Here is a 21,810-nt window from a genome sequence, read left to right as displayed (position 1 = left end):
AGATTTTCAAATTGGTTTAAAAAAAGTGAATAAAAAATGCATTTATTAGTAATAAATAATTATGCAAAAATATCGTCAATCTTTCCTTATAAACTTTTTAAATAACTTTTTTCAAAAAAATCTATTTTTAACCGTGTTTTAGGTGCACAAATATCAAGTAATGTTATGTATATAATAATTGATATATAAATGTAATAAATATATATAATTTATTATATAAAAAATAAAAAGTTTATATGGAAAAATTGACGATACTTTTGCATAATTATTTATGACTAATAAATGCATTTTTCATTCAATTTTTTAAACCAGTTTGAAAATCTAGCTCATTCTTTTTCATTTGACACCTGTAGAATGGTTTTAACCTCTTTTTTTATCTGACTTATGTTGTTGCAACAAAAAGGCTCTCTGAGATAAACAATTTGAATAAAATTTAAACAATTGAATGAATCGCTTTGAAATATTTGTCACACATGCAGCACCAAATAACCCTCATTTGACAAAAATTTCAAAGCTGTACACTCATTTTCACAACAGTTATTGCGAAATTTATTTTTTTTGCAATTTCGATCCTTTTTCGCAATTATATTAACAATAAATGAGTATATCAAACTTTGTAATACGCCATTTTAAAGCTTTTTCCATGCTCTCGAAGTTGGTTGTACTAAAAAAACCATAGTTTCACTGTTTTCGATTGATTTGATAAAAAAGTGAAAAGGCCGTTTTTGACTTGATAAATAAAAATGGCCGCCAGATTCTACGCAGGAAATATGTAGTTACAATTTGTTCTTATAGGTAATACCTGTCGAAAAAACGCTTCAGTGCCCTGGCTGTTGAAGTGTCATGGAAAAATAGTATATTGTACAACAAGTGAGAAAAAAGACATATTTCTCACGAGCGTAGAAGTTTGTTGGCAAGAGCCGAGGCACGAGGCGAGTGCCGCAAATCAAGCGAGGGGAAAATATGTCATTTTCTCATGTGTTGTACGCTGTACTTTTTCTATGGATGCGGTTTTGTCAAGAGTTCAAACTTCAAAATTAAATAATTTAAGTGCTTTTAGGTATATTATATGCATAAATTGAAATAAAATAATACATTTATACATGTTGGTATTTAATATTCTTAAAGTTTATATACGTTATTTATTTAAAATTCTAATTAACAGTTATTTTTGAACAGTTTTGATAGGTAATTCCTGGTAAGGTTTGCTTCAACACATTTTGTTTTACAACATTAATTGTGTTTGTATTGTGCTTCTTACCATGGAAACGGCGATCATATATGGAAAACCATAGGAGAACCCGTGAGAAAAAATATGGCCGACTTTTCTCACTGTGTGAGAAATTGTTCGTTTTGAATGATGTATGTAAGTAGTGAGAGAATAATGACCGACTTTTCTCACTGTGTGAGAAATTGTTCGTTTTGAATGTATGTAAATAGTGAGAGAAGTTGCACATTGTATAGCATCCATAGAATAACCTTATTACCCTGGACTAGGCTATAAGTCTATTATACTATCATACCTCACTGTATCCTATCATTTATCATAACTCTATACTTACCTGTTTTGTAGCTTTGCGCTTACTTAATGGTAGGGGAGCCCGAGCGGAGATATTTGCAGTTACTCGAGCGCGTCAGATTATCATATGGGAGAAACCTGGTACCCTGCAGATGTACCTCAACCATATATTGACTCTTAACACAGGGAAGTTCGTTAAGGGAGCCCGAATAAAAAATCTGTCCTTAAAAATATTCGAAATTGTCAGATTAAGATAAGGTAAGTTAAGTACATGCAAAAGAGTGTATATTTCAAAAATGTGGCAATTTAAGCAAGGCGTAAGGAAATGGGTGAGTCAAAAATTTCACAAAAAAAGCGAATATTTTTCGAAATGAACGTCAGATCGAAAAACTAAAAAATACGTCTTCAATATTTTTCAAAAATCTATCGAATGGTACTAAACATCAGATGGAAAAACTGCAAAATACACTTTCAAAATTTTTTTGAAAAATCTATCGAACGGTACCAGACACGACCACGACCCCACACGGAGGTGGTTACTTTAAAATCTTAAATGGGACCCAAAACTTTTTATTGCAGATTTAAATTATTTACGTAAAAATAAGCAACTTTTATTCGAGATATTTTTTCGAATTATGGATAGATGGCGCTATAATCGGCAAAAATATTATTGGAAATATAAAATTAAATTGAAAAATGGGAAGTCTCCACTAAAATGGACAATTTTATTTAACTTTTTTGGTTTTAGGACCTAATAAATACAAACCCAATAGGTCCCCATAACGCTCGAGTGACTGCAAATTTAGCATACTTTGCTCTCCTACCATAAACTTTTATTAGTGGTACTTTCTCTTATTTTTCTGGTTTAATGTTATTGTATTAGAGATAGTTCTTGAGAATTTAATAAAGAAATGAAAAATATGCGTTATGATTTTTTTGCCACAAATTAAACATATAATTTAAAAATGATTTTTAATTTTAAATATCTCAGTAATATACCATTTCGTTCTTAAAAAAATGAATCCATTACCTGTACAAAGATCACCAAAAAATAAAAAATTTTAGTATGTACTTCCTCATTGGTTATTCTGTCTGTCCAGGAGATTCTCAGCATTCTTCGATATGTCCACATTTCAAATGCTTCCAATCTATTGAGACATTGTTTATTAAGAGTCCGTGTCTCCACACCATACAAATGAACAGAAAATGCATAACATTTTAGTATTCGCTCTCTAAGATTTAGGCTGAGGTCTCTACTACATAATATTTGTTTCATAATAGTGAATGCACTTCTAGCCTTTTCTACTCTAATTCTGATTTCGTTGGTGTAATCCTTTGTTTCACTAATGTTTGTCCCTAACTAGATATAATTCTGAATTCGTTCTATCGTCTTATTATTTACGTGTGGATTGATGTTTCTAATATTTTTCTTTGATATTTTTTATTCTTTGGCACTCTCTGAACGAACTGAAATATAAGACGTCGCTTGGTTTCGTTTTACAGCGAAATTATTTTTTCCAATCAAAATACTTTTCGTGTGTACGTTTACCAAAATTTTTTTATTATTATTTAGCTAATGCCTCGACAACTAATGGTCATATGCATGGTAGGTACGGTAAATTTTGCAGTTAGGTACCTAGTGTCATGTGTAGTGTGTGTGTTGAGTAAGTGTCTTGATACTTTGCAAAGTCGACGTCATTGTCTTTGCAAAGAGACGCTAATTTTTTCCGAACGTCTGCGGTCCCTCCGGTGAGTACCGATCCCACAAGGACAGAAACTATTTTCATTTATTAATTTATAATAAACGAAAAATTTCTGACCCTGGTGAGACCAAAATATTTTATTTTGTAAGAATTTTACAATTCTTTAGGGATTTAGTGAAAAATAAAGAGTAATGACAAAAAAACTAATAGGTTGATTGCCAAAAATTTTAATTTGTTCCTTTGTTATCAATTTGGCATAGCTAACTTCTGCGTTAAAAAGTAGAGTGATTTTTATTTTTACAAACAGCAGAATGTTTAAATATTACGTAGGTTGTAAGCCGTTGTAGAACGCCGTATATAAATGTAGCATACGAAATACCTAAAATAATAAAAACATAATAATTAGTAATCAATTATTCTAATTTAAAAATCTATACCTACGTGCATATTTTTGTGCAATATAATGTGCAAAAAATTCATGTAAGGTTATGGTATTACAAAAAAAAGGTATCGTAGGTATAATTCAATCGCAACTTCAATAGTATAAGAGCAATAAAAGGGTATGTAGATGAAGTTGTTAAGAAGAGTTAAAGGTGTTACCCAAATGGATAGAATAAGGAACACGGATATAAGGAACGAGCCAAAATTACAGTACACATTGGAGTTTATAGAACAGAGACAACTGCGTTGGTGGGGTCATTTACACCGGATGAAAGGGGCGGAGGTAAATTCCTCACCAACCAGTAAAAACATATAATCCGACAGGTATTTTCCTCACCAAATTTAAAGGTTCCTATTAATCCGGTAGGTATTTTCCTCACCAACTCACTCAGGTAATAAAATAAAAATATAGGTTTAATTTAAGAATGTCTATTATGAAAGCATCCGAAATCAGAATACAAGCCATTAATTTCCTTACATTATAATAATAGTTTATAATATAGATAATATGCAAGACGTATAAATTATTATTTAATATTTACTATAATAAGGCAGACACTTTACAAATTCAATTCTAGTCATTTGATTAGACTGATATCTTAATAAATTTACTACATTTTTGAATTTCAGTTTAACTTGTTTATCTTTGATAGGTTTTGCAATATGCAAACTTTAAATTTTAACATACGTATCTACCTGAAATTCTTTAATTTTTTCAAAGAAAATATATATGGATGGATGCGTATTACAAAACGATAAATTAAAATGCGAATGAAAAGATTCGCAAGCATTCGTAATACGAGTAACAGAAGAATTTGCCTCTGTCCACAAATATGGGGAGAATATGGCATTTTCGTCTATATAAGTTTAAACTAAATAATCAGCATTCGGGGCGTTTCATGTATTACGTAACGCAGTTTTTGAAGATTTTTGACCCCCCCCCATGTAACGCGCCGTAACGTTATGCAAGATCTCCCCTCCCCCCAAGGTGCGTTACGTAATACTTGAACGCTCCCTTTCCTGGTTTGCATGACATTAAATCAAACACAAAACAGTCTGATACGTCTTCTGGTTTTGTATGTAAGGCCAAAAGTATGTTTGAGCCACTTGCTTCTTTCAGAATCATTTTTATATTCTGATATTAAATCAAGAGACCAAGACATTTCTATACCAAGCTTAGTGTAGGTGAAATTCACAACCATGTATTTCAGTGTTCGGACACATTTCAATAATTGCATTCCTTTTCAAAATCTTCAAAAATTTTACCAGCAATAAACTCAATTTTGAGATCTTTAAAAATTTCTGATCTTAACAAATAAAAAATATTGTTGTAAATTTCTGTTTTTTTGTTTGGCAGTAAACAGTATAATAAAGAAATATAATGCCCATTAATTAGCCCATGAATAATGAATAATTGCAATGTGCCATCCATATAATAAAATTCAATGTGGCTAAAAGTCTTACATGTATTTGTTTCACAATTTTTTGCTTATGTAGTCAATACAACGCATGTATGTGCTCTGACGGTTAACAGAGGTGACGGTTAACAGAGGTGACGGTTAACAGAGGTGACGGTTAACAGAGGTGACGGTTAATGGAGAGACGGGTAATCGAGGTTCCACTGTATTTGTTTCACAACAAATTTCAAAACAAATATCTGATCTATTTACATTAGCGTTTATATCAAACTTTTATTAAAATATGCAATACAACCGCGAAAATATACTTGCGCCCGTCGAACATCCATAATTTCGACTGAAAATAAAAACTGTTCAGGAAAAAACATTGCACATCAATAAAACTTCCAGCAATCGTCTTACAAATTAGATAGAATGAAAGTCTGTCATGTCTGCTAACCTTGAAACTGAAAATATTCGAATTCCCGCTAAAACAAATCTACTGAAGCCTCAATAATAATGAGAGGGAGTTTGATACGATATGCTATCCGTGGGAGCTAATGGGTTAATAACTGCGCATAGACGCCATCCCCCTCCGGCACCTTTAGAATCTGTTCACTGTATGTAGTAGCGCTGCTTTCAATTGCAATGTGATCTCTCATCATACTTTGTGAAAACAAGCTAATGGAGCAATTCTGATGGCATTTTTGGGTTCAGCAGACCCAAATTACCTAGAGAGTGAAGAAATTTTCGGAAGCAGTGTATATTTACCAGTGTAATTTACGTGTACGTTTAAACAATAATTTATTAACGGCGCAGGTACAAACTTTCGCGCCAATGTGTTTTAAATGCATTCATTTTTTTTTCGAATCCAGAGAAAACTAACAAGTATTATTGAAAAATTTAAACGCAGAATGAAAGATTACATTATTACCGAGGGTCGAAAGTCCCTAGAATAAACAAAAAGTTTCTTTTAAATGAGATATTTGAAATTAAAAATGACACTAGTTTTTCTCTTTTTTTTTTCACTCCTGTAACTTATTAAAATAAACATTATATAAGTTTTCAGAAGCTTTTAGATAAAAAATACTTCTCTGTGGGTCAAAAGTATTTTGTTCGATTTTATGTTAATAATTTTTCACTTACCAGAAGTAGTAGTGCACGATTTTGGTAAATAATTCTGTAACAATTAAATGAAAGGGGTCTCTTTGTCTGTAGCAGAAAGTTTAACAATAAAGTGCGATTACTTCTGTCCCATTGAAACCATTTGAACCGTGTGGCGTTCATGTATATGGTTTCTGACTGGAATTTAATACGAAATAAAAAAAATTAATAATCAACAATTTTCACAATTAGACACAAATATCACATTTTTTACCTTTTGTAAAATAACGTGAGTTTTTTTTACAACAGAAACCGCACACATCTTTTGAAAAATACAATATCACTGAAATGAAATAAAATTTACGTGAGTAATATTAGACTCGAATTTACAATAAAATTCATATCATTGCGACAACCCTGAATTTTAATTAATAACGGTTTAAATTGTAAGTAAAATTTATCGAAATCACATTTTTGAAGTCTATAAAACTGTCATTCATAAATACTATTAGTCTGATGGCTATTGAAAAGAGCTTACCCAGAGTGAGCTAAGCCGAATAGAGGAATTATACAGGGTGTCCCGAAAAGATTGGTCATAAATTATACCACACATTCTGGGGTCAAAAATAGTTCGATTGAACCTAACTCACCCTAGTACAAATGTGCTCATAAAAAAAGTTACAGCCCTTTGAAATTACAAAATAGAAATCGATTTTTTTCAATATATCGAAAACTATTAAAGATTCTTTATTGAAAATGAACATGGGGCATTCTTACGGCAGGAACATCTTAAAACAAAATTATAGTGAAATTTGTCCACCCCATAAAAAATTTATGGGGGTTTTGTTTCCTTAAGCCCCTCCCCCCCAAACTTTTGTGTACGTTCCAATTAATTCATTATTGTGGTACCATTAGTTAAACAAAACGTTTCTAAAACTTTTTTGCCTCTTGATATTTTTTAGATAAGCCAGTTCTTATCGGGATGCGTCTTCTTTTTTAATATGATTTCATAAACATTTTAGGGGGGTTTTGTTCCTTTAAACCCCCCAAATGTTTGTGTACGTTCCAATTAAACTATTATTGTGGTACCATTAGGTAAACACAGTGTTTTTAAAACTTTTTTGCCTCTTAGTCTTTTTTTGATAAGTCACCTTTTATCGAGATGTGCCTTCTTTTTCAAAAATATACCTAATAATGTAAATTATAAATAAATTTTCAGATTATTAACAGCTCTCTATAATCGTACTTAACCATATACAAATATGTGGTGAAATCGACAAATATTCAAAATATCTCGATAAACACTGGCTTATCGAAAAAGTACTAAGAGGCAAAAAAGTTTTAAAAATAATGTGTTTACCTAATAGTGCAACAATAATAATTTAATTGGAACGTACACAAAAGTTTGGGGGTTTAAGGGAACAAAATCCCCATAAAATTTTTATGGGGTGCACAAATTTCATTTTAATTTTTTTTTAAGATGTTGCTACTATAAGAATGTCACCAGTTTATTTTCAATAAAAAATCTCTAAGAGTTTTCGATATATGAAAAAAAATCGATTTTCAGTTTGTAACTTCAAAGGGCTGTAACTTTTTTTGTGTGCACTATTAATTGTATATAGGTAAGTGAGGTTCAATCAACCTATTTTTGACCCCAGAATCTGTGGTATAATTTATGACCAATCTTTTCGGGACACCCTGTATACTTTTTTATGACTGACCAAATTATACCTACTTTATTATCTATAAGATAAGAGTAAGCTTCTACCTTAAGTCATCAGAAAAATTTATGGCATACCGAATTACAATAGTTATTTATGAAACAGTTCGTGAAGTATACTTTTTGCGAACGCACGCGATGTTCAGAGCACGAGCGACAACTGAGCGAGTGCTATACATCGCGTAAGTTCGCAAAAAGTACTTCACGCACAGTTTCATACAATATTTTTATCTATGATGAACAAATAAAAAAACTGTAACTCTTCGTCACTGGAATTTATTACTATTCTACAATTTTTAGAACTTTGACATTTAAAAATTCTAACTTCTTTCAAACCACAAAACTGTCAAAACTTTTGTCGTAATTTATTGCTCATTATATCATCACCATGACAACGCCAAAGTTAAGGATATTTTAATATGATTATGAAAGTGTGTCAAAAACAGTGCGAAAAAGTAAATCCCATTTAAAGTACATTGTTACTTCACGCACACTTTAAACACTTCACGCACTCTTATCTATAATGACAGTTTTCACAAACTAAAAACTTATACATATAATATGACATAGAGTAGATAAAATCTTTTTTCTGTCTTTGACACGTGTACATTCCCATTTGATTTTAGGTTTATTTATATCAATTTACGCCAATAAAATTCAAAATTCAGAGTTGGTGTTATGATATGAATTTATTGCAATTTCGTGACCATTTTATTCACGAAAATTTGACTTCATTTGAGGAAGTGACATTATATTTTTTATAAGATGTGGAACAAGTTTTTAAAGATAGGAATAGTTCACGATAAAATAATTTGACACTAACAACTGCAGCTGGTTTAAAAAGCAGTGGTGAGCAGTTCCATGAAATATTTTGTCGCATAGACAATAGAAACAACTAACGTATGTCCTAAAAGTGTTTGCAAAAAATATCTATAATATATCGGATTTTTCTAATGAAGAAATTTGTGTTAACATTAACTAGTTTTTTAGTTCAAATTTTGTAACGCTTTTAGAATTTTTATACCGGGTGTTTCTAAATAAAAAGAAAAGCAATGATTATTTGTCATATAAACATTTTTTTCTCTTTTGTGACAGCAGCAAAATGTATTTTGAATTAAATCAATTACATACATCCTTTTTGGCAATAAATTTAATTCAAAAAATATTGTTTTGGCCTCCCTTTATAAATAATTATGGTAATGTTTATATTACTGAAAAGAGAATTGAACAAAATTTCAAATGAACTATCACGCGAAAAATCGACCTGTTTCGGAATTTCTCTCCAACATCTCCCATTCTCGAAAAAATTAATTTATTCCATAATTTTTTCCCTCACAATATGAGGACAACTCCTCGATATGTTTAAAAAACCGCTAGATAAAATTGCTAAGATGCCAAAAATAACAAATATTTCCATCATCAAATAACGCTAAGGAAATTTTAATTAGAATTTATTAGAGCGGTAACAAGATATAAAAGAGCAAAAAATATTTTGATTTTAAAAAATAAATGTTGTTGAAACTTTATTAAATAATCTAAATTATAATCTTTGCTTTACTATGCCCCTAAAATTATGTCACACTTAATACACGATTCCGGCCTTCTTAAAACATTAATCTTAAAAAATGACAGTGATAAAATATTCGTCAATGTGACACATTTTTCAAAAAACGATAGCTTTTTCCACATAATAGTTCTTAATTGAGTCCCAATTAATATTTGGGACTTTTTTTGTACAACATATTAATTCTCGCTGTGTCTGGCGTAAAAGCTAAACTTAGCTTTTAGTAAGTGTATTTTTTTTTAAATAAAACAATTAGTGAAAAAGAAGTCATTCATTTTTCAATCAAGAAACGGAGAAAGGAGTTTGGGAATAGGGCTTTTGATTCACAGTCATTTGTTTCGAGCTTCTGTCATGTGTCACATAATATCAATATATCTACGACATACGTTATTGGTATATACAATAATACAAACCAAAGACGTACGACGTAGATATATTAATATTATGTGACACATGACAGAAGCTCGAAACAAATGACAATCGATGAAAAGCCCTATTGAAACCAAATCGGTACTTCTTCATTTGTGGTCCTTCGAGCCGGAGATTTATTTAATGTTAAACATATTTAAAATATAAATGTGTTGTTAATACCTTACCTCGTTCTCTAAATATTGTCCAGTCTCTGTCAAAACATAAAAATTTTGTATACCAAGACCAGTCAAGATAACATAGGGCATAGCATCTCTTGGTTTTAATACCTTAAACAAGAAAGTATGTATACTTTTAAAGAGGCTACATCAGCGCCTTATCAAAGCGAAAAAAAAGGGGTTCCAAGATTGCAGCTTTAATGTTGAATATTATGTTGAGATATTTTAGTCCTGTCGCCAGGGGGGCCTCCTTTGTTCAGATGGACTTACCCAAGTTTTTTCTATGTATTTTGACCCATAGAACACGATTTTTTTGGGTAAGAGTTGATCCGGATGTCGATAAGATTGATATAAACAAAGAACTTAAGGAATTGCACATTCAGCGATTTCTCCCAAAACAAAACATTTTTTTGTATTTTTTTGGGTCATTCTAAGCAGAAAATGTTCTGACAAGTTTTTTCGTAGGATACATAGTTTTCGAGATAAACGCGGTTGAACTTTCAAAAAATCAAAAAATTGCAATTTTTTTACCCGAATAACTTTTGCTTGAAAAATAAAATGGCAATTCTGCTTACCGCATTTGAAAGTTCAAGTCAAATTATATCGGTTTTGATTATTTGCATTGCTAAAAATTTATTTTTTTATTGTTTAAACAACGCCCAACCGTGCAAGTTCGGCAAAGCGAGCCCTATTTCTACGCTCTGTACTTTTATTCGCACTTTTAATTATATTGGCCAATTATGTTAGTCCTGGTTACTGGATAATTGTCAAGGCCATAGTCCAAAAAAATAATAAGAAGAAAAAATAAGATTCAGGTTATGTTATGAAAACGTAAACAATTGTATGTAGTAAATAAAATTAGTTATTAAAATGCAGTACTGCAAGCAAAACACAATTAATTAAATTTACCTTTATATAATAATTGCATATCATATCAATATTGTGGAGCAATATATAATTTTTCTGCTTCAATGACAGAAGGTATGAAATATACGTCAATTTGACAATTTCAATTGACAATATGAATTATTTAAGATAGTTGCAATATTTCTCCGCGACCCGCGCACGGTCGTTTCTCGTTTTCCTTCCAAGTACTTGCACACCGCGATACCTAGTGCTTGAGTAATGTTTTCAATGATCTCTCATTTAAAATTGAACGAGTATGTAGACTAGGTAAAAGTACAAGCGAGGCAATTTCTACGTAGCATGCATTAAAACGCATGTATTAGGCTCGGAAAACACTATGGGTTTATAGCTTTGTTTAACAATAAAAAAATAAATTTTTAGCAATCCAAATAATCAAAACCGATATAATTTGACTTAAACTTTCAAATGCGGTAAGCGGAGTTGCTATTTTATTTTTTATGCAAAAGTTATTCGGGCTCAAAAATTGCAATTTTTCGATTTTTTTAAAGTTTAACCGCTTTTATCTCGAAAACTATGCATCCTACGAAAAAACTTGTAAAAACATTCTTTGCTTAGAATGATCCAAAAAATACAAAAAAATGTTTTGTTTTGCGAGAAATCGCTGTTATGTAATTCCTCAAGTTCTTTGTTTATAACAATCTTATCGAAATCCGGATCAACTGTTAACCAAAAAATTCGTGTTCCACGGGTCAAAATACATAAAAAAACATGCATAAGTCCATCTGAATAAAGGAGGCCGTTGTACCCCCCTGGCGACAGGACTATTTGCCACACATAGTCGTAATACAATGCGTCCATAAAGTAATGCATAAATTCATTATTTCGTAAACCAGCGACTTTAAGGAAAAATTCCGAAACAGGTCGATTTTTATTTTTAACCTACGATATTTGGGTATATATATAATACTAGTGATGTCATCCATCTGGCCGTGATGACATAATCAATGATATTTTTAAACGAGAATAAGAGTTATGTGATAGCTCATTTGAAAGGATATTCAATTCTCTATTCACTAATATAAACATTATGACATAATTATTTATACAGGGTGTTCAAAAACTTATTTTTAAATAAATTAATTGAGACAAAAAGAAGAATGTATGTCATTTATTTAATTCAAAATACATTTTACTGTTGTCAGAAAAAAGAAAAAAATGTTTATTTGACAAATAAATATTGTTTTTCGTTTAAATTAAATGTTAAATCTGCCACCTACCTCCCTCTTGGCAGTTTGAACATTTCGTTTAACCGAAAAGCAATGTATATTTTTCAAATAAAATTTTATTCTGTTTCTGACATCAGTAAAATGTATTTAGAATTAAATAAGTTACATTCATCTTTTTGTGTCAATTAATTTAATTTAAAAAATATTTTTTGGACACCCTGTATAAATAATTATGTTATTGTTTATATTATTGAATAGAGAATTGAATGCCCTTTCTAATGAGCTATCAAATGAGCCCTATTCCCAGTTAAAAAGTCATCGATTACGTCATCACGCCATCACGTCCAGATGGATGACGTCACTAATATGCTATATATGCCAAAAATTGTAATTTAAAAATAAAAATCGACTTGTTTCGGGATTTTTCCGTAAAGTCGCCGGTTTACGAAATAATGAATTTGTGCGTTACTTTATGAACGCACTATATAGTAAAGAATGGCGGTACAGAGCCAAATTTGAGAAATATGTTAGAATGTGCAAACTATTTTATAATAATTTAATAAAAAAATACAAAAACGAGCCTGTACCGCCATTAAGAAGAACAAAAAAATACACTTTCTATTTTCTGAGTATTTTTAATTCTAGAAATATCATCAGTAGTTTAAAAAAATGGGGAAAGTGCATCAAACGAAAAATAAAGAAAAGCCGTCAAAAAAAATTGTACCTATTTTGGTTTATTTTTATAAATATTTATTTACTAATAATAAAATTATTTTCTATTATTTCCATTTAGCGCGCATATGAGTATATTGTTACAATATTTAGCCTTCACCTTAGATAATGTCAAATACTGCCGATGCACTATTGCCAAAATTTCGCAGAACTTTCGAAAAGGGTCTGATACTCTCTCCCGAATTAATATTGATGACGATCTGATATGGCCTCTTAATACAGTAAAAATTGATAATTATTTACAAAATCACGGATACAAGTTTATAAAAAGTATATTTAGTAATTTTACACTGGAGTTACGACCCTGGATTATCCAATGTGATAAGGATGTAGAGAAACACTATACACAAAGAGGGGCTAAATTGTGGATAAAATTCATTTTCTCTAAAATGGACGACTTTGGAGAAAAATCAAGAAACAGGTAGATTTTTATTCTTAAATTACAATTTTCTGGCATATACTTCATACTAGTGACGTCATCCATCTGAGCGTGATGACGTAATAGATGATTTTTTAAACGGGAGTAGGGATCGTGGGGTAGCTCATTTGAAAGGGTGTTCAATTCTCTATTCAGTAATATAAATATTAATATGATTATTTTTATAAAGGGTGGCCAAAAAAATAATTTTTGAATTAAATTTATTTAAGTCAAAATACATTCTATTTCTGTCAGAAATTAGAAAAAAAATTGGAAAAAAATCCTTTGTAAAAGGTATAAAATTTTTTATTAAAAATCCCTTTAAAGGGCTACATCACAACAAAACGTTTTCGATTTTTTATAAAATCATCATCAGTGTTAAGATAAACTTGATGCTAGCTGAGCCACAAAAGAAAAATATTAGGGTAAACACCCTTTAAATATCACATTGATGCGTTATAAGTGCACACTTTGAAAAATTGCCTTGTGATGGTTACATGGCAACTGGGATAATTCACTAAGGTAATGTATATCCCAACACGTGGGATCCAAAATTTACTTGTTTACATACCGATGACTTAATGGCAAAGTCATCACAAGGCAATTTTTCAAAGTATGCACTTATAACGCATCAATGTGATATTTAAAGGGTATTTACCCTAATATTTTTCTTTTGTGGCTCAGCTAGCATCAAGTTTATCTTAACACTGATGATGATTTTATAAAAAATCGAAAACGTTTTGTTGTGATGTAGCCCTTTAAAGAGATTTTTAATAAAAAATTTTATACCTTTTACAAAGGATTTTTTTCCAATTTTGTGATTGATGGTATACGGCCAACTACAGGAAAGACATTTCTTTTTCTTTGTGGATTTAGAAAAAAAAAATGTTTATTTGGCAAATAAACATTGCCTTTCGCTAAAATTTAATGTTCAAACTGCCACTGTAGGTGGGAGGCTATTTGTGATTTAATTTTTAAGCGAAAAGAAATGTTTTTTCGTCAAATAAACATTTTTTTTTCTATTTACTGACAGGGGTACAATGTATTTTGAGTTAAATAAATTGCATACATTCTTCTTTTTGCGTCAATTAATTTAAATCCAAAATTATTTTTTGGTCACCCTGTATAAATAATGATATTATTGTTTACATTATTGAATATAGAATTGAACACCCTTTCAAATGAGCTACCACACGATCCCTATTCCCATTAAAAAAATAATCGATTACGTCATCACGCTCAAATGGGTAACGTCACTAGTATGAAATATATGCCAAAAAATTGTAATTTAAAAATAAAAATCGACCTGTTTCGGGATTTTTATTCAAAATCTCCTATTTTAGAGAAAATGAATTCATTCCATAATTTAGCCCCTCTCTGTATATACCAGTGTTTAGGTGCAAATATTTTACGGCTATCCCTACTTTTTCTTTCTTTACACGGCAAACTACGTGTAGTAACATTCTCACTGGTATGTATATGTAAAACATTATTTGACGATGACATTGTCATCATTAACTTAGAGATGGCTTTTGAAGAGCTGCTAAAACCAAACAAAGAAGCAAAGAAGAAATCTTAGATGACTCCAGAAATCCTTCACTTAATGGAACGCAGAAGGTTAATTAAAGGAAATAAAGATGAATATAAAACGATGCAGGCATGCATCAGAAGAAAAATAAGTGAAGCTAAAAGAAAGAAGCTGTAGAGTAGAGAAATGTAGATACCGAAATAGAAAGACTACGAGCCAAGCATGACAATTTTAATGTACACAAAAAGGTAAACGAAGTAACGGGTACTTTTAAAAAGCGAACACAAATATGAAGCTCATAGACACCAATGGAAAATTAATCATTGACATCCAAGAGATGAAAGACAAATGGAGAAAATATTTGTAGACACTTTTTCAAAGAACGGATTACAGGCATCCATTTTCAGACAGGATAATTATTTTCGAAATCAGAATAATATAGGTAGTAAACTAGAACGTAACTTTAGATAGACGTTCTCAAAAAAATGTTATTTCATCATAAAATAACACACAATAATGTAAGAGAAGAAAAATATAATGATAATAAAAGATTATATAATAATATGTAATAGCACAAGATACAATAAAAATGGAAGTAGCATAATATATAGAAGAAATAATGAAAATAAAATAAGAATGGTCCAAGAGCTGTGAGACATTTTTGAGTAGGTATTTTAGGCAACCTGAAAATGTTTCAAGTGACTCTTCCATGATAGCCTAATACAAAAATGCTGGTCTGGCTGGAGGGTAGCGGTTATTTTCCCCAAAAATCCCCCCCAAAGTTAAAAAAGGGCAAAAATTGTTATTACAAAAAATATTATTGACGTGACTTTAAAGTAAATTTAAGTATTCAAATATAAAGAAAATAAACAAGCCAGGCGATTTGAGGGCAATTTTAACTCTGCAAGATACTTGCATGGGCGTCCCAGGATTATTTTCAGGGGATGCATCTGAACTTCAGAAGATTTCATCTGAATCTGTACATACTATTAACGAGTATAAAATATACAACTATACATACATAGCTATGTACATTCCTTGTACATAGCAGCAGTGTAAGAAAGGGCGTATACCGATAGCTGTTTGCGTCCTCTTAGTATGGTATAGTTAGACCCAAACCCAGACATCCAAAGTGAAAGTTATCCTCCAGCACCAAATTGTTCTATATGGTCCACATAATGTTCAGAAAAAAGTCACACCATTTTGAGCGTCGGGTTTGGGGGGGAGAGGGGGGAGAAATCTGCAAATTCCTAGTTTTTTACGTTTTTCGTCAATATTTCTAAAACTAAGCGGTTTAGCATGAACAACCCTCTACACAAAATTGTTCTACATTAAATTTGAAATAAAAAAGGCCCTATGCATAACTCTTCTAAAATGAACGGTTCCAAAGTTACGGAGGTAGTATAGTATAATTGGTCCAAAAAAAGGCCTAACCCAGACATCCAAAGTAAAAGTTTTCCTTCAACACCAAATTGTTCTATATAGTCCACATATTGTTCAGTAAAAAGTTACACCATTTTGAGCGTTCGGTTTGGGGGGGGGGGAGATCGGGGAGAAGTCGGTAAATTAGTAGTTTTTTTACGTGTTCGTCAATATTTCTAAAACTATGCTTTAGCGTAAGGAATGTTCTATAGAAAAATGTTCTACATAAAATTTAAAACAAAAAAGGTTCTATCCATAATTGTTATAAAATCAACGGTTCCATAGTTACGGAGGGTGAAAAGTGGAGGTTTTCGATACTTCTTATATTTACCGATTTTCCCCCCTCTCCCCCCCCCCCCAAACCCGACGCTCAAAATGGTGTGACTTTTTTCTGAACATTATGTGGACCATATAGAACAATTTGGTGTTAAAGGATAACTTTCACTTTGGATGTCTGGGTTTTTGGTATAGTTATATCATAAATATTGCCCAAAAAATATAAAAAGTATCGAAAACCTCGACTTTTCACCCTCCGTAACTCTGAAACCGTTGATTTTATAACAATTATGTATAGAATATTTTTTGTTTTGAATTTCATGTAGAATATTTTGGTATATAATATTGTTTACACTAAAGCATAGTTTTAGAAATATTGACGAAAAACCTAAAAAAACTACTAATTTACCGGCTTCTCTCCCATCTCCCTCCCAAACCGGACGCCCAAAATGGTGTAACTTATTACTGAACAATATGTGGACCATATAGAACATTTTGGTGTTGGAGGAAAACTTTTACTTTGGATGTTTGGTTTGGGTTAGGCCTTTTTTGGACCAGTTATACTATACTACCTCCGTAACTTTGGAACCATTCATTTTAGAAAGATAGGGCCTTTTTTATCTCAAATTTAATGTATAACAATTTTATATAGAGGGTTGTTCATGCTAAACCGCATAGTTTTAGAAATATTGGCGAAAAACTTAAAAAACTACGAATTTACCGATTTCTCCCCCCTCTCCCCCCCAAACCCGACGCTCAAAATGGTGTGACTTTTTTCTGGACATTGTGTGGACCATATAGAACAATTTGGTGTTGAAGGATAACTTTCACTTTGGATGTCTGGGTTATGCCATCTTTTGGATCAACTATACTATACTATCTCTTCTATCGGAGCGAGTCCGTTCGCTCGAGAAAAATCACGTGACCTGGCGATACCCATGTTGTTGTGCCTCGAAACGTTAGAGTAATTATTATATATTATAGTTTTTTAAGTAACTTTTTGTTAATTAAAGGAAAATAATACGTACTATACAATAGATTTTGCAAATATGATAGAAAAAGACAAATTTATTATTATAAATATATAGGTAGAAAAGTATAAAACTATAAGCTAAATAAATTCGGTGTCCGAATCTTGTACATCTTCAAACCCCTCATCTGAGATTAAATATTCATTCTCTTCTTCTTCGTCAGACTCGTCAGTCGAAGCCTGCACAATCACGGGCGCATCTGAAGAAAACTTGCCATTGGTGAGATGTGGTGTTATCGAATAATGTAAAAAATATCATGGACACAACACATAGCAAACACGGAAACATTAAGAAAGATGAAGAAGGAAAAAGAAATACTCAACACTATGAAGGAAAAAAATGAGCTACTTTGGTCTTATACTAAGAAATAAAAAACCTGATGTGATTGGTTATATAAGGAAAAGTGTTAAGTATTGGTTATATAAGTAAAAATACGTAGCAACTCAATTAATTAATCACTAATTAATTTTTAATTAACTCTAAATACATATTACAAATATTTACAGATCAGGTAGAAGAGGAATCTGAGTCTCGAGTGGAGTCTGACGAAGAAGAAGAGAATGAATATTTAAGCTCAGATGAGGAGTTTGAAAAAGAAGTACAAGATTCGGACACCGAATTAATTTAGTTTAGAGTTTTATACTTGTCTACCTATATATTTATAATAATAAATTTGTCTTTTTCTATCATATTTGCAAAATTTATTGTATAGTCCGTATTATTTTCCTTTAATAAAAAAAAAGTTACTTACAACAACATGGGTATCGCCAGGTCACGTGATTTTTCTCGAGCGAACGGACTCGCTCAGTTACAACAGAGGACCCAAACAGCTATCGGTATACGATCTTTCTCACACTGGTGCTTACCTATAGCGCTTTTCATTTATATGCACGCGTAATTTGTTTGATCACATGGTAGTTGGAAAATTTCACCAAAAAAAACCTGTCTTTTTTAGAATATTTATTTTTATTATTAAAAAATACCCTGTCAAAATAACAATTGCACCTCCCTGTCCGGAAGGAATGTACATAGCTATGCATGTATAGTTGTATATTTTATACTCGTTAATAGTATGTACAGATTCAGATGAAAACTTCTGAAGTTCAGATGCATCCCCTGAAAATAATGCTGGGACGCCCATGCAAGTATCTTGCAGAGTTAAAATCGCCCTCAAATCGCCTGGCCTGTTTATTTTCTTTATATTTGAATATTTAAATTTACTTTAAAGTCACGTCAATGATATTTTTTGTAATAACAATTTTTACCCTTTTTTTTTAACTTTGGGGGGGATTTTTGGGGAAAATAACCGCTACCCTCCAGCCAGACCGGCATTTTTGTATTAGGCTATCATGGAAAAGTCACCTGAAAAATTTTCAGGTTGCCTAAAATACCTACTCAAAAATGTCTCACAGCTCTTATACTAGAACATATTATAGGAGATCCGAGTATAATAATAATCAAAAAATAATCATAATGATGGAATATACAAAGATAATGGAAGAATATATAATAATAATGGTAGAAGATATAATGAGAATAAAAGAAGAATATAGAAAATACAATAAAAATAAAAGAATAATATGTATACAGAAGATATAATTAAAATGAAAGAATAATAATATTACATATTATATTATGATGAAAATTTTCTTGTCCAAACGTCAAGAAAATCAGAATTAAACATTTCAACGAAGAAGAGTACGAAGCCGTAATGGTAGGGGAGCCAAAGCGGGGATTTTTGCAGTTACTCGAGTGCGTCAAATTATCATATGGGGAGAAACCTTGTATTCTGTAAATGTACCTCTACCATATATTAGCTTTTAATACAGGGGAGTATGTTAAGGGGGGTCCTAAAAAAATCTATCCTAAGAAAAACTCAAAATCGTTAGGTTGAGATAAGATTTGTTAAGTACATGCAAAACAGTGTATATTTCAAAAATCTGACGATTTGAGCGGGGCGTAAGGAAATGGGTGAGTCACAAAGTTTCACAAAAAAAGCGAATATTTCACTAAATGAACATCAAATCAAAAAACTAAAAAATGTATACATAACAGCACTTCAGGCCTCAGAGGCTCATGGCTTGAAATGTGTCAACTGTCTTTCTCCACTTTACTCTTTCCATGGCAGCTGTCTTCCAGTTTACAACCCCTGCTCTTTGTAGATCCTCTTTGGCTGCTTCCAGCCACTTTTTCCGCTGTCGACCCCTCCTTCTTCTTCGTTTACCCCTTAGCAATATACTCTTCGCCCATCGGCCCCCTGACATCCTTTCCACATGTCCCATATACAGCGAAGTATTCTAGTTTTAACTATATGGCTGATTACTGGCTTCCCAAACAGTTCTTGAACTTCCGCATTCGTCCGTTTTCTCCATTCGTTCTCTCCCACTTTCACACCACCGGAAATTTTCCTCAGCACACTGCGTTCACATCTTTCCAATGGATTTTCTTCTCTCTTATTCAAAAACCCAACACTCACTAGTATACAGTACTGTTGACTGTATCACCGTACTATATAAACCGCAATTTTGCTGCTCTTGAGATAAGACTACTTTTTAAAATTTTGCTCAATGCTCCAACTGCTCGTCTTCCCTTCGCAATTCTTTTTTCAATTTCTGTAATTTCATCTGCTTTCTCTGTTACAGTCACCCCTAGGTATTCAAATTCTTTAACTTTCTCGAAACAATCAATATTCTTTTCCATCGTTATCTATTCTAATTTCAAAACCTGTTCTTCATTTAGTGTATCTCCAATTTCCATAAATTTTGTTTTGTGTTCATTAATCGTCAGATCGTAGCCTTACACCTAAAGGTAGAAAGGCTTAGGACTAAGTAAGTAAGTAAGTAATTGTCAGATCGTACTGCTTAGCTTTTCTTTAAAAATGTTTAATATTCTTAGTATTAGAAAATTAAATATTGCAACGAAGAAGTGTACGAGGCCGTAATGGTAGGGGAGCCAAAGCGGGGATTTTTGCAGTTGTTCGAGCGAGTCAGACTATCATATGGGGAGAAACCTTGTATCCTGTAAATGTACCTCTACCATATATTGGCTCTTAATAATGGGGAGTACGTTAAGGGGGGTGCTAAAAAATCTATCCTTAGAAAAACTCGAAATTGTCAGATTAAGATAAGGTAAGTTAAGTACATGCAAAACAGTGTATATTTAAAAAATCTGACGATTTGAGCGGGGCCTAAGGAAATGGGTGAGTCACAAAATTTCACAAAAAAAAGAGAATATTTCGCGAAATGAACATCAAATAAAAAAAAAGAGAATATTTCCCGAAATGAACATCAAAACAAAAAACTGAGAAATACGTGTTTAACATTTTTTACAAATGTATCGAATGATACCAAACACGACCCTCACGGAGAGGGGTGGGGGTAAATTTAAAATTTTAAATACGAACCGTGCGATATTTCGCGAAATGATCATCAGATGGAAAAACTGAAAAATACACGTATACAATATTTTTGAAAAATGTATCTCCCCACCCCACCTATAGATATTTTTGTAATATCTATAGGTGGGTTGGGGGTTACTTTAAAATTTTATAGGAGGCCCCATATTTTATTGCAGATTTGGATTCCTTACGTAAAAATAAGTAACTTTTATTCGAGATATTTTTTCGAATTATGGATAGATGGCGCTATGATCGGAAAAAACTATTGTTGCAAATGGAAAATTAAATTAAAAAATTGAAAGTCCCCTACTTTATGGAAAGCTTAACCTAACTTTTCTTTATTTTAAGACCTACTCTTCACAGCCCAATAGGTCCCCATATCGCTCGAGTAACTGCAAATTTAGCATACTTTCCTCCCCTACCATAAGTATTGTTATGAAATAAATATTATAGAGATGTTGTTTGAGATATTTATGCCTCTCACTTTTACGAACGAAATAAAGCATAAAATAGATTTAGCTAAGCTAGCATATCCGTACACATACTTATAAAATACCTGAAAATAATAAACATAATGATGAATTATACATACCAGAATATTTATTAATAATGCTCCCAAGACTGCACCTGCAGTAAATACCATCATAAAAAAACGCCACTGCATAAAGTGTCTGTAATAATTTATGGCCCTTAAATAAATTGCGAATTTTTAAAAGGTACTTACATAATTAAAATTACAAACTATACACATATCAAAAATATCTAATGCCTCATTGTACCAAAAAATCTTAAGCTCCAGCTTAGTACAGCTCAGCTTATACAGGGTGATTGATTAGTTGGATAAAGCTCAATAGATCCGCTATAGTAATAATAGATAG

The 21,810-nt window shown here is 31.6% G+C and overlaps 1 protein-coding gene across 1 annotated transcript; it reads right to left on the bottom strand.

The window, feature by feature from the left end:
* Positions 1-3,433: 3,433 nt before the first annotated feature.
* Positions 3,434-21,604, bottom strand: LOC126883491 (uncharacterized). Its single transcript, XM_050649085.1, has 4 exons — positions 21,525-21,604; positions 10,045-10,146; positions 6,207-6,362; positions 3,434-3,601 (listed from the first exon to the last, which is right to left on the bottom strand). The coding sequence occupies exons 1-4, from the start codon at positions 21,594-21,596 to the stop codon at positions 3,545-3,547; spliced, it is 387 nt and encodes a 128-aa protein (XP_050505042.1). The 5' UTR covers positions 21,597-21,604; the 3' UTR covers positions 3,434-3,544.
* Positions 21,605-21,810: the final 206 nt, after the last annotated feature.

Source organism: Diabrotica virgifera, chromosome 4 (genome assembly GCF_917563875.1).
Source record: "Diabrotica virgifera virgifera chromosome 4, PGI_DIABVI_V3a".
Lineage (NCBI taxonomy): Eukaryota > Metazoa > Arthropoda > Insecta > Coleoptera > Chrysomelidae > Diabrotica > Diabrotica virgifera.
This window is presented reverse-complemented; position numbering and strand designations above follow the sequence as displayed.

Bases quoted from the DNA above. Each gene is read 5' to 3' on its own strand.
- LOC126883491 (XM_050649085.1), bottom strand. From the start codon at position 21,596: ATGCAGTGGCGTTTTTTTATGATGGTATTTACTGCAGGTGCAGTCTTG. The intron at 6,363-10,044 runs GTAAGGTATTAA...ATTAAATTCCAG, and splicing joins GACAATATTTAGAGAACGAG to TCAGAAACCATATACATGAA. The intron at 3,602-6,206 runs GTAAGTGAAAAA...TTATTATTTTAG, and splicing joins ATCGTGCACTACTACTTCTG to GTATTTCGTATGCTACATTT.